The sequence below is a fragment of the Muscardinus avellanarius genome (genome assembly GCF_963383645.1).
Source record: "Muscardinus avellanarius genome assembly, chromosome: 16".
Lineage (NCBI taxonomy): Eukaryota > Metazoa > Chordata > Mammalia > Rodentia > Gliridae > Muscardinus > Muscardinus avellanarius.
The window spans coordinates 22,229,189-22,243,106 of NC_137802.1; the positions used below are offsets into that span (position 1 = coordinate 22,229,189).

General features: G+C 42.9%; 2 protein-coding genes across 2 annotated transcripts in view; one reads left to right on the forward strand and one right to left on the reverse strand.

Moving 5' to 3' along the window:
• Nucleotides 1-10,142, reverse strand: part of RPA1 (replication protein A1) — a gene marked incomplete at both ends in the record, with an annotated part of 74,754 nt that extends 64,612 nt beyond the window's left edge. Inside the window, one exon of the mRNA XM_080714214.1 lies at nt 10,110-10,142. Within this exon, the coding sequence (XP_080570340.1) occupies nt 10,110-10,142 (33 nt within the window). The remainder of the gene's footprint in view (nt 1-10,109) is intronic.
• A 1,431-nt stretch (nt 10,143-11,573) lies between these two features.
• SMYD4 (SET and MYND domain containing 4) overlaps nt 11,574-13,918 on the forward strand; it is a gene marked incomplete at both ends in the record, with an annotated part of 44,317 nt that continues 41,972 nt past the window's right edge. Inside the window, one exon of the mRNA XM_080712204.1 lies at nt 11,574-11,707. Within this exon, the coding sequence (XP_080568330.1) occupies nt 11,574-11,707 (134 nt within the window). The remainder of the gene's footprint in view (nt 11,708-13,918) is intronic.

Here is a 13,918-nt window from a genome sequence, read left to right on the forward strand (position 1 = left end):
TACTGGGGGTGGAACCCAGAGGCATTCTATCTGAGCTTTTGTCTTCTTTATTTTGAAAGAGGATCTCACTAAGTTGGGGAGGGCTTCATTAAGTAGCTGAGGCTGGCCCAGAACCTGTAAACCTCCTGTCTCAGCCTCCCAAGTGCTGGGATTACAAAAGCATATATCAATAGAACCTGCTCAAAGCAGAAAAAAAGAAAAAAAAAAAGAAAAGGACTGGAGATACAGCTTGAAGGCAGAATGTCTCTGGGTATTGGGGACTGAGAGCCCCCAGGGACATTCTATCTCCAAGAGATACTCCCAGGCCTATTTTTAATTTTGAAATAGGGTCTTGCTAAGTTGCTAAGGCTGACTGCAAACCTGAGATCCTCCTGTCTCAGCCTCCCAAGTGCTGGGATTACAAGTATGCACCACCTGCCCGGCTACCTTTTATTTTATTTTATTTTATTTTTTGGTACTAGGAATGGAACCCAGGGGCATTTACCTCTGAGTTACACCTCCAGCTCTATTTTGCAGTACTGGGGATTGAACCCAGGGCATTCTTACTCCATGCTACACTCTCAGCCCTATTTTCTTATTTTCTTTCTTTCTTTCTTTTGCAGGTCTGGGGATGAAACCCAGAGGCTTTTGACCTCCGAGCTACACCTCCTGCCCTATTTTTTATTCTTTACTTTGAAACAGGGTCTTACTAAGTAGCTGAGGCTGTCTACGAACTGTGAACCTCAGGTCTCAGCCTCTCGAATGCTGGGATCACAAGCGTGCACCACTACACCCAGCTCAGCCCTATTTTTTAATTCTTTATTTTGAAACTTGATCATCCTATCTCGACCTCCTAAGTACTGGGATTATAGTTATGTGCCAAAACGCTGGGCTGGGCAAACACTCCCCTAGATGCAGAAATGGCCAACAAGCGAAGGAAAAGATGCTAAAATCACAGTGATCCAGGCAGAGGCACACTCCTGTGATTCCAGTACATGGGAGACTGAGACAAGAACCAAAGGGTCAAAGCCAGTCTCAGTAACTTAGTGAGGCTCTCAGCAACTTAGCAAGACCCTATTTCCAAATAAGACCCCTGAGTTCCATCCCCAGCAACACACACATACACATATACACACAAAACACAGTGAAGCCAGGAGTGGTGACATGTTTGTAATGCCAGGACTTGGAAGGCTGAGAAGGGGAATTGCAGGTTTAAGGGCAGCCTCAGCAAGTAGTGAGACTCACATCAACCTAGTGATACGCTGTTTCAAAATAAAAATAAAAAATAGGGCTGGGATGTAGCTCAGAGGGAGAATCTCCTTAATTTAATCCCCAGTACCAAAAAAAGAAAGAAAGGAGGAAGGGAAGAAAGAAAGAAAGATGGAAAGCCCACAGTGAAACAACATTTCACATTCTCCAGCATAATTAAATTTAAAAAGATGGCCTGAGCAAGAGCCTGGCCTGTTGCTCACCACCTGTAGTCTGCAGGATAGGATCTACTGACTCAGGATGAGGAAGATTTTCTTTGTGTGTGTGTGTGTGGTACTGGGGGTGAAACCCAGGGGCTTTTCTACCTCCGGGCTATACTCCCAGACTTATTCTATATTTTGTTTGGAAACAGGGTCTCACTAAGTTGCTGAGAGCCTCACTAAGTAGATGAGGTTGGCTTCAAACCTGGGCAATCCTCCTGTCTCAGCCTCCCAAGCGAGGGGATTACAAGCATGCACCACCATGCCGGGCTTGTTTTTATTTTTAAAACATCTTTTAGATAGATGTCTCCCCTAAAATTAGTCATGGAACGGTGTCTAGCCTTTGATGAATTGTTCTGGCCCCTCTTAAAAGCTGGACATTTTCAAATTCTCTTTGAAAGTGAATTTTGACGGTATGGATAGTAAGATTTACTTCAGGGTTACTGTGGTTGGAAGCCCTAAGCTTCCTTTGAAGGGGAAAGGGGGTGACTTTCAGGTGAAGTTTCAGAGACATGGCCAGATTTGTTTCTACCCCCTTGCCCTGGGGTAGCTGCCTCACACGGGGTCCTTGCAAGACCCTCTGGGGGCTACTTTGCTGCCGCCCTCAAGAATAAAAGCCTTTATGATCCAGGGTTGCTATGCACCAGATTTTGATGCCTTTTAAATACCTTGATGCCCGTAGCACTAGAAATGCTTTCCTATTTAAAATAAATGTTAAATTTTAAAATGGAAAAAAATTTAAAAAGACTGATGATACACAATATGGAACATTTCATAAACATTCCACAAAACAGGTTGTTAAAGTTAAGCATTCAGTTACAATATAACCCAGCAGCCGGGAGTGGTGGCACACGCTTGTAATCCCAGCATTCGGGAGGCTGAGAATGGAGGATCGTGGTTCGCAGACAGCCTCAGCTACTTAGTGAGGCCCTCTGCAACTCAGAGAGAAACCGGCTTCAAAATAAAGAATAAAAAATAGGGCAGAGGCTGTAGCTTGGAGGTAGAATGCCCCTGGGTTCCATCCCCAGACCCACAATAAATAAATAAATAAAAATAAACAATATACCCCAGCAACTGCACTCCCAAATATTTATTTATGAATAATTTATATTTACTTATAAGTACCTAGATTAGCCCAGTGTGGTGGCACACACATGTAATCCCAGCATTCGGGAGGCTGAGACAGGAGGATCGTGGTTTGCAGACAGCCTCAACTACTTAGTGAGGCTCTTTGCAACTCAATGAGACCCTGTTTCAAAAAATAATAATAATAAATAGAACCAGGAATGAAGCGTGGAGGTAGAATGCCCCTCGGTTCCATCCCTAGTACTGCAAAAATAAATAAATAAATAAATAAATCTAGATTATATAAAGTTTAATATGTAACCCACATTATATACTTTATATATTATGAATAATTTTGTAATATAAATATATCTACAAAGACTGGTACGTAAACATTCATACCATCTTCATTTATAATAGCTAAAAAATAAGCCACACGTGGTAGCACACACTTGTAATCCCAGTACTTGGGAGGGTGAGCAGGAGGATCACAGGTTTGAGGCCAGTCTCAGCTACTTAGTGAAGTCTTGTGTCAAAATAAAAAATAGCCAGGCTTGTTGGAGCATGCTTGTAATCCTAGCATTCAGGAGGCGGAGACTGGAGGATTAAGTGAGACTCTGTTTCAAAAACAAAAAGACTGAAAAATAAAGTTGGCAAAATAATAAAAGTAGGTCTAGGGGTGTAGCCCAGATGTAGAAAGTCCCTGAGTTCAATCTCCAAGTGCTGGGGGGGTGTTCAGAGGTGGAATGTCCCTGGATTCAATCTCCAGAATCACCCAAAATTCTGGGGGCTGGGAGTATAGCTTGAAGATAGAATGCCCTTGAGTCTGTCAATCCCCAGAAAGAAAAAAAAAAAAGGTAAAAAAAATTTTTTTATATAAAATTTGTGTGTATGGTACTAGGGATTGAACCCAGAAGCATTCTACCTTTAAAGATACACCCCCAAAACAATTTTCTTATTTGGATAAGAGTCTGGCTAGGCTGATAAGTCTCACAACTTTCTGAAGCTGTCCTCAAACCTGCGATCCTATCTCAGCTTCTCAAGAACTAAGTATGCCCGGCTCTTCATACAAAGTTTTAGAACCATCAGAATGAGCTGATAATGACAGAAACCAGAAGAATGGTTACCTAAGGTGATGGTAGGGAATGAGGAAGAATCAAGAAAAAACATGTGGCTTGATGGAAATGTTCTATATGTTGGTGTGGTATGGTTAGAGATGTATGATTTGTCAAAACTCATCAAACTGTACACTTAAAGTAAGTGTACTTCATTATTTTTCCTCATCATTGTCATTATTATTATTTTTGGTACTGGGGCTTGAACCTAGGGGTATTTTACCTCCAAGCTTCACTCCCAGTTTGGGATGACATATGCTTAGGATTACAAGCGTCTGTCACCTGCTAGTGTACTTCTTTATATATAAATGAAACTTCAATGAAGATGGTATTTTTTTTCTTTGAGGTACTAGAGATTCAACCCAGGGGCATTCTACCTCTGAGTACATCCCTAGCCCTATTTTTGTTGTTGTTGTTGTTAATTCTTTATTTTGAAACAGGGTCTAACTAGGTTGATACCTGTGATCTTCCTGCCTCAGTCTCCCAAGCACTGGGATTACAAACATGTGCCACTATGTTTGACTGAAGATGGTTTTGTTAAAGGTAGTTATTTCTAGGGAATAGAAATGGGCAAGGTGGGACAGAAGGTCAGTAATTTCATTAAAAAACTCTCTTCTATTTGATTTTAAAACTCATGCATGCATTATCATTCTTTTTAATTTAAAATGTGTCATAACAAATATGCATTGTAAAGTACCTTTTTTTGGTACTGGGGATTGAACTCAGGCATTCTATCTCTGAGCTACACCTCCAGCCCTATTTTTATTTTCAAAACAGGATCTCTCTAGGTTATGAGTGTCTCACTACTTGCTGAAGCTGTCCTCGAACCTGTGATCCTCTTGTTTCAGCCTCCCAAGTACAGGGATTACAAGCCTGCGCCACCACACCCAGTTTGTAAGATTACTTTTTTCTTGGACAAATAACATGACACATGCACTGAAGATAAAATTGTTTAAAAATTTCCAAATTAGAGCTGGGTGGAGCTGGGTGTAGTCAAGCACACTTGTAATCCCAGCACTTGAGAAGCTGAGGCAGAAGGATCACAGTGTGTGGACAGTCTTAGCTACTTAGTGAGACCCTCTACAACTTGGTGAGACCCTGTTACAAAAATAAAGAATAAAAAATAAGGCTGAGGGTGTAGCTTGGAGATAGAATGCCCCCAGATTCAATTCCTGGTACTGAAAAAAACAAAAATTGAGCTGGGGTGTAGCTCAGAGGTAGAATGTCCCGGAGTTCAATCCAAAGTATGCAAAAAAAAAAAAAAAAAAAAAATCAATCACACTGCTAGTAAAAAATAGAAGGCAACAAAGCCTGGCATAGTGGCACATGCCTGTAATCCCAGTACTTGGGAGGCTAAATTAGGAGGATCAAAGGTTTGGGACCAGCCTCGGCTACTTAGTAAGGCCCTCCAGAATTTAGTGAGACTTTCTTTCAAAATAAAGAATAAAAAATAGGGTGGAGTTTGAAGGTAGAAAGCCCTTGGGTTCAATTCCCAATGCTGGAAAAAAAAAATAAAGGCAACAGGAAACATGCTATCAAATCCTTTTCCATGGTCAAATTCAACCTCTCTGCACTAAATATGGGGTACTGATTAAAACACACCTTATAGGGTTAGTTAGGTACTATTATAAAGTATCTATCAGCAGGGTGTGGTAGCACACTTATAATCTCAGTACTTGGGAGGTTGACCACGTGTTCATGGCCAGCCTCAGGAATTTAGCGAGACCTTTTAAAAATCAAAGGGGCCGCCGGGCATGGTGGCCCACTGTAATCCCAGTGCTTGGGAGGCTGAGACAGGAGGATTGCATAGGTTCAAAGCCAGCCTCAGCTACTTAGTGAGGCTCTCAGCAACTTAGTGAGACCCTGTTTTCAAATAAAGTATAAAAAAGGTCTGGGAATATAGCCCAGAGGTAGAAAAAGGCCCTGGGTTCCACCCTCAGTACCACCAAAAAAAAAAAAAAAGAAAAAGAAAAAAAAATCAAAGGGTCTGGGTGCGGTGGCGCACGTTTGTAATCCCAGCATTCAGGAGGCTGAGCCTAAGCTACTTAGTGAAGCCCTTCGCAACTCAGTGAAACCCTGTTTCAAAAATAAAAAGACTACAGAATAGGGCTGGGGGTGTAGCTCAGAGGGACAGTGCCCCTGGTTTCCATTCCCAGTACCAAAAAAAAAAAAAAAAAAAAAAAAAAAAAAAATCAATCAAAGGCCTGTCGTGGTGGCACACATTTGCATTAAGGTTCACAGCCTCAGCTACTTAGCAAGACCCTTTGCACTCAGTGAGACCTGTTTCGAAAAATAAAAAGACTAAAAAAAATAGGACCGGGATGGAGCTTGAAGGCACAATGCCCCAGGGTTCCATTCCCAGTACCCCAAAAACTCAGTGAGACCCTGTTTCAAAAAAATAGGGCTAGGGGTATAGCTTGGAGGTAGAATGCCCCTGGGTTTCATCCCCAGTACCACAATAAATAAATAAGTAAATAAAAATAAAAAATTTTTAAAATAAAAATAAAGAAAATTAGGATGGGAGTGTAAATCAGAAGTAAAAAACCCCTGGGGGGAAAAGAAAGTATAACATTGGGCCACGTATATACCTATAATCCCAGCAACTCAGAATGCTGATACAAGAGGTTGCTAAATTCCAGCCAGCCTGAGCAACTCAGCAAAACCCTGTCTGAAAATAAAAAATGTAAAAGCTAGAGATGTAGCTCAGTGGTCAAGCATCCCTGTATTCAATCTCTAGTATTGCAAAAAAGAAAGTATCTGTCTCTGTGGAAATGGTCTTAAGTATTAGTTCCCTTTGCCTTTTTTCTATATTATTTAAGATAATGTTGCCAGGTGTGGTGGCACACGCTTGTAATCCCAGCATTCGGGGGGCTGAGAACAGAGGATCGTGGGTGGCAGACAGCCTCAGCTACTTAGTGAGGCCCTGTTTCAAAATAAATAAAAAACAGGGCAGGAGGTGTAGCTCAGAGGTCAAATGCCCCTGGGTTCCATCCCCAGACCCGAAAAAAAAAAAAAAAATATATATATATATATATTTATAAATAGTATATAAATATAAATATATACAAGTATATATATAGTATGCCACAGAGACCCATCTGGGGCCTGTCTTTTAAGCTAAAATGATACTTGCTTTAGCTGAAAATCAAAGTTGTCCATACTCCAACACAAACACATATGAAAACTTCATTTGTAAACAAAACTCAAATAATGTTTAACAGTACAAACTTTTTTTTTTTTTTTTGCGGTACTGGGGATGGAACCCAGGGGCATTCTACCTCCAAGCTACACACCTAGCCCTATTTTTTATTCTTTATTTTGAAACAGGGTCTCATTGAGTTGAAAAGGGCCTCATTAAGTAGTAGCAGAGGCTGTCTGCCAACTGTGATCCTCCTATCTCAGCCTCCCGAATGCTGGGATTACAAGCATGTGTCACCATGCCTGGCTTTAAAAAAATTTTTTTTTAAGGAACTAGGGATAGAACCCAGGGGCATTCTACCTCCAAGCTACACCCCCAGCCCTATTTTTTTATTCTTTATTTTGAAAGTGTCTCGCTGAGTTGCAAAGGCCCTCACTAAGTAGTAACTGAGGCTATCCGAGAACCAGGATCCCCCCTGTCTCAGCCTCCCAAATGCTGGGATTACAAGTGTGTGCCACCCTGCCCACTTTTTTTAAAAAATTTTTTAAAGAAATGCAGACTAGCCGGGCGTGGTGGTGGAGCATGCTTATAATCTCCACTTGTAACCTCCGTGCTTGGGAGGCGGAGACAGGAGGAATACGCAGGTTCGAAGCCAGCTGGGCTGGTTTAAGAGACCCTGTTTCTAAATTTAAAAAAAGTATAAGAATAGGTCTGGGAGTGTAGCCCAGAGGTAGGAGGGTTTCCAGGAACCCCAGCACCCCCCACACACACAGACACACAAAATGCAGACTGGCACGTGCAGTGCATAATTCGGATGTGTTTGGAGTCTTGGAAGCTTGATTATCCCACATTTTCCACGAATGGGCCTTGAGCTCCTTTGGAAGTTCTAACAAGGGAGTGCAGCTACTCAGATACCCCTGACTGAAGACCAGTCCTCCTCTATTCAGGAGGGACACACATAGAGTGGTGAGGGAGAAAGAGGACACCCACAGAGCCAGCCAGATCAGCTGAATCAACCCTGACAATCAATGGGGTGGCGGGTGTTACAGCCAGATCCTTCACATACTGAACTTTATAAAGGTGAAAAATCTTTCCTTTGTTTTAAAGGTGCAAGGGAGCACCTGGCTTCCACATTAATCAATTCCGAACTTATTCAAATATTCACTTAACTCTCACAATTATTCTTTCCCTTTCTGTTTCCCTCTAAGCTGCCTCTCTTTTCTACCAGCTCTGTCCCGTTCACTGCCTTATTAATTCATGCAACTATCAAAATTTACTGGACACCTAAAAACTGCCAGCACTGCTGAGTACTGGGGATACTATGCTGAGTAAAATAATGCAGAACATGATTACATGCCTCATGGGATTTACAATGGGAGGAGGGGGGACAGAAATTAATTGAACAAACAAAATATGTAAATTTACTTCTGTGATTATTAATAAGAAGTGTATACTGAGCGTTTACTATGTATTAGGCAGTGAGCTAAGTACTTTATGTGAAATAATACACTTAGTTCCCCCACTAACCTTAGTCAATAGTTGCTAAGTATCATTACCCTCAATTCGCAGAAAAGAAAAAGAATGGGGCCGAGATGTAGCTAAGTAGCAGCCCTGGATTCGATCCACAGTGCCAAAAAAAGACAGAAAAAGAAAAGGAAGTAAAAGAAGTTACTATTGTGCACCCAAAGTCACACTTCTAATAAGTGGGAAAAAAAGGAATTAGGGTTTCAAAATAAAGGGATTTAGTCTAGTATGTAAGGTCAAAGAAGACTTCCTGAAGCAGTAAGAACTGAGCTGAGTTTGAACATTATGTTAGCCTTTGAGGGAACAATAAAGAACAATCTAGGCAGTAGGCAGAAGAAAAAGAATGGCCTTGGGTGTCAAGGGAGGCAAGAATATGCAAGACATTGGAAATTTAAATTTAAAAAGGAAGCCTGGCATGGTGGAGCAAGCTTGTAATCCCCGTGCTTGGAAGGCTGAGACAGGAGGATCGTACAGGTTTGAAGCCATCCTCGGCAACTTAGTGAGACCCTGTTTCCAAATAAAAAAATATATCAAATAGGTCTGGAAGTATAGCCCAGAGGTAGAAAGCCTCTGGGTTCCACTCCTAGTACCACCGAATAGATAAGAAATAAAAATATAAAAAAAATAAATTTAAAAAGAAAAACAAGCTGGAAAGAAATCAGACGCTATGATGAGAATGAAGTGGGAGCTGTCTGGGCAAGAAATGACATGTGCTAGGAATAATAGAGATGGTCTTAAAAGAACTGCATGGAGATAAAAAAAAAATCCTGCACTTGATGATAAACTGGACCTCCAGAGTGATGGATAATGTAGAAAGAATGACTATTCTTGCTAGCATAATTTGATGAATAATGGCACTCTTTATTGATAGGAACATCAAAAGACTCAGACTTAGCAAGATAACAAATTTGCTTTGGAATATGTTGAATTTAAGATGAGTTTGAGAATCAGGTGGGGAGACAGATTATAGAAGCCTGTCTTTTAGAGGAAAGGTGGCTGGCCTTGGTGAACACTTGACATAAATTAGTAAGCAAATGATATGGTAATGAATTGCCCGGGGAGAAGAGGGCCTAGATGAAAACTGAAGTCAACAAAAATTTACAAAAGAAACCCTGCAAATAAGACGAGAAACGAGCTGCCAGGCTGAGCCACACAACCCCAAAGAAGGCAGTGTTAGCAGAAAAGCAGCAAAGATCAACAGACCCAAATACTTCTGAGAATTCAGGTAAACTGGAAACTGAAAGGGGCTGCCGGACTTAGGACATGGAGGCATACAAGGATCAGGAGAACGTCTGAATCGAGAAGGCTAACGAGCTCTTGAAGACCGGCGTGGGGGCGCACGCTGGTAATTCCAGTACTTGGAAAGCTGAGAGCCGAAGATCGCTGGTTCGCAGCCAGCCTCAGCTACTTAGTGAAACCTTGTTTCAAAATAAAGAAAAAATAGGGTTGGGGTGTAGCTCGGAGGTAGAATGCCCCTGGGTTCAATGCCTAATACTTAAAGAAAAAAAGAACTCATGGGAAATGAAATGGATAAAAACAACTCTAGAATAAAGTTGGGCTGTGGATGAAGGAAAGAGGACTGAGTGGCCCTGGGAGAGAGGGAGGAGGGGTTTTTATTTTAAGTAGAAGAAACGTCAGACAAAAGACAATCCTTTGAGAGGTGATGATAGGAAAGACACCCCGGGTCTATTTTCCTGTTCTATTCTCACACCCCCGGCCCTGCTTCTCCTTTTACCGCAGAGAATCCTAGGGCCCACGGCTCCCTTCCCCTTCTTCACTCCACACTACTCCCCACCCGGTTCCCAGGCGTTTCCTCACCGAAATGGCCCCCTCGCTCAGGTGGCTGACCATGGCTGCACCGCACTAACTCCCGCGCTCGCGCTCCTCCGCAGCCCCAGCTTCACTACCGGGAGTCCCGCGGGCTGCGCAACGATTGGTCGGAGGAGCTGCGCGCGCCACTCAGGCCCCGGACGTGCGCGCGGCACGGGGGCGGGCCTAGGCGCCGAGCAGACTCCTCATTGGCCGACGCGTGTTGGTTCACGTGACTTTCCCGCCGCCGGGTTCGAGGCTTAGTGGCGAAATGCGTGGATGGCGGGATGGATGGCGGGGCGTGGATGGCGGGATGGGCGGCTAGGCCTGGGGGCGGGGCGCCGAGCTGAGCGGCACGCCAGGCGTGGCCGGGTCCTGCTGAGAAGGCGGAAGGCCCCGGTTTCCAAAGCCCTTTCAGCCGGCTTTCTGAAGCATCCCCGCTGAGACAAATTGACGGATGGACAGACTGGCAACTCAGAGAACAGTCTGAGCTGCTTTTTTTATTACTTTGCTTCTAAATATAGGCAAAGCAGTGACCTAGTTCCTCCAGCAACCCAGTGCAGGCCTACCGCCCGTGCCAGGCCCTGAGCTTGGCACCGTGGGGTCCTCAGAAGGTAAATAAGGCCGGGTCTCCGCCCTCGGAAGAGAGCACAGTCTGTCTGGGGAGTTTCCGCCCTTTGAAACCCAAACTTTAGGTCGACGGACCTCAAGCGTGCAGACAGAAAAGTAGGGAAGGCTTTCCCGAGGAGGAACCGTTTGAACTGAGTCAAATAAGCGTGGAAACGTACCAGGTGTGCTCCAAGTGGCAGTAGGAATGATCCTGGAAGCACGAATGACCTATGGAACAACTCTGGAGAGATGAAATCACCTGGCAAGCTCAGTATGGTAAACTAGAGGAGAGAATTAGAAACTAAGCCACGGGTCAAGTTGGGTCTCCCTGTATGTCAGGAAGAGCACCGATGCATTTAAGGCAGAGGATGGATTGAAAGAGAAGAAAGGATGAAACAGAGTCTGGAGATTAGGTACGAGGCTCTGCAAAGAATCCCCGGCAAGAGATGTGAACGTTTTACTGAAGCCTGGGGTTTGAAGAAGAAAACTCATCTATGTGAGAAATAGAATATTTGAATAGTTAAATTTAAAAAAATCTGGAATGATTTGAGCAACTAAACTAGGTGGAGATCTAGAAGGGCTGGGATGTTGTTACCTTCTGTAATCTAACTTGTCTTTGTTTAATCACCACTTAGGATAGTTCCTAGAATTAAATAGGTTTTCAATAAATATCTCTGAATGAAAGGATGGTGAGTTGTTATGAAAGACTATAGAGTCTTCTTCAGCATAAGAACAACTATAGAAAAAGACCAAAAGATTATTTTGTTGTTTTATACTTGCTTGGATGAAAACTTGATTTTTCAGATTGTACATGTAGAAATTTGAATTCCTATCTTCTTTTTCACTTTATAGATCTAAAGTAGCATGGATCTGCCTGTGGATGAATGGAAATCATACCTCCTTCAGAAGTGGTCTTTACTCCCAAAGTCCATTCAGATCACAATATCTACAGCGGAGACTTTGAGTGATATCTTTCTTCACTCCTCCTCACTTCTTCAGTAAGTGAATGGAAGTTTTAACCAGGGATTTTTTTTTTTTTTTTTTTTGTAGTACTGGGAATGGAACCCAGAGGCATTCACCACCAAGCTACGCCCCAGCCCTGTTATTCTTTATTTTGAAACAGGGTCTCACTGAGTTTAAAAGAACCTCACTAAGTAGCTGAGGCTGGCCGCAAACCGCAATCCTCCTGTCTCAGCCTCCCAAATACTGGGATTACAAGCGTGTGCCACCACGCCCAGTGCCAACCCTAATTTTTATTCTTTATTTTCAAACAGGGTCTCATTAAGTTAAGAAGGACCTCATTGAATAGCTGAGGCTGGCCCTGAATTTGTGATCCTCCTGTCTCAGCCTCCCAAGTACTGGGATTACAAGTGTGCACCACCATGCCCAGCTAACCAGGGAGAATTTGATCTGGAAAATATTCTCTTTTGTCATTTGCTTCATAATAATATCTCTTTTGATGGAAATGTTAAGATTTATGTATTTGGGAGCACTTTGCAGTTCTTGGCTGGTTTCACAGTTAGTTTTCTAACCTTTGATTATGGAAGAGGTAATAAGAACTATTTTGCTTTTTCAGCATCTGTGTTGTATTTCTATTTTTGTTTGTGTGTGGTTTTTTTTGTTTTTGTTTTTGTTTTTTGTGATACTGGGGCTGGAACCCAGGGGCATTCTACCTCCAAGCTACACCCCCAGCCCTATTTTTATTCTTTATTTTGAAACTGGGTCTCACTGAGTTGTAAGGCCTCACTAAGCTGAGGCTGTCTGTGAACCACAATCTTCCTGTCTCAGCCTACCAAATGCTGGGATTACAAGGGACTGCCCCCCCAACTATCTGTGTTGTATTTTCAATAATCCAATGCCTTGCTATAGTCACTGGGCTGTGAGCTTTACAACCTCCCAAAGGATATAGTGGAGATTTTCTGATTGCCCACAGAAATTCATATTTCAAATTAGAAAAGGACTTTAAAATCATATGTTCTTAACTCCAGTAATTTTCAAACTCTCTTAACTACAACCTAATAAAAAACATACATATATAGAAAATTGATGGTGAGGTCAGGCAGTTGTAATCCCAGAGCTTGGGAGGTTGAGACAGGAGGATCGCACAGGTTTAAAGCCACCCTCAACTACTTAGCGATGCTCTCAGCAACTTAGTGAGACCCTGTTTCCAAATAAAGTATAAAATAGGTCTAGGAGTACAGCCCGGAGGTAGAAAAGCCCCTGGTTTCCACCCCAGTACCACCAAAACAAAACACCTGACAGTGAAGTTTCCCAAAATTTCTTTCTTTCAATGAATATTGATTGATTCATATTAGGGATTGAACCCAGGGGCATACCCCCAAACTTTTATTTTGAAACAGGGTTTCACTACATTGCTGAGGCTGTCCCAGAGGCTTTCTACCTCTGGGCTATACTCCCAGACCTTTTTTTTTTTTTTAAACAGGGTCTCACTAAGTTGCTGAAAGCCTCACTAAGTAGCTGAGGCTGAGGCTGGCTTTGAACCTGTGCGATCCTCCTGTCTCGGCCTCCCAAGCACGGGGATTACAAGCATGCACCACCACGCCAGGCCAGCATTCCCTTTTAAATACTCAGATTATAGGCATATGCCACCATGCCCAGCTTATATTTTATTTTTATTTATTTATTTATTTTGGTGCTACTAGAGGTGGAACCCCTACCTCCAGGCCTATTTTATACTTTATTTTGAAACAGGTTTTCACCAAGTTGCTGAAAGCCTCACTAAGTAGCTGAGGCTAGCTTCGAACCTGTGCGATCCTCCTGTCTTAGTCTCCCAAGCACTGGGATTACAAGTGTGCGCCACCATGCCCGGCTTATATCTTATTTTAAAAGAGAATCTCAATCTGGCATGTGCTCAGCCTAGCACAAGCTAGGCAAGTGCCCTACCCCCAGCCCTGGCCCCTTTTTTAAAGAACTTTGACTGCTGTTCTGGGGCTGGATGGTAGAGGGAGCTGGTGGCAGCTCCTCCTACAGGAGGCCTGTAGGGCTGTCTCACTAACTCAGGTGCGAGATGAGATGATGGTAACTTGGACCAGGGTAGTAGTTGTGGGGATTGAGAGAAACAACTGAATTCTAAGGTAGATTTAATAGCATATCCTGACAGGATGTGTTAGAGAATGTGAGAAGTAAAAAGTGAGTCTAGGGATTTAGGCCATAAGGCTGTGGGTGGAAGGATGACATTGCCATCACCT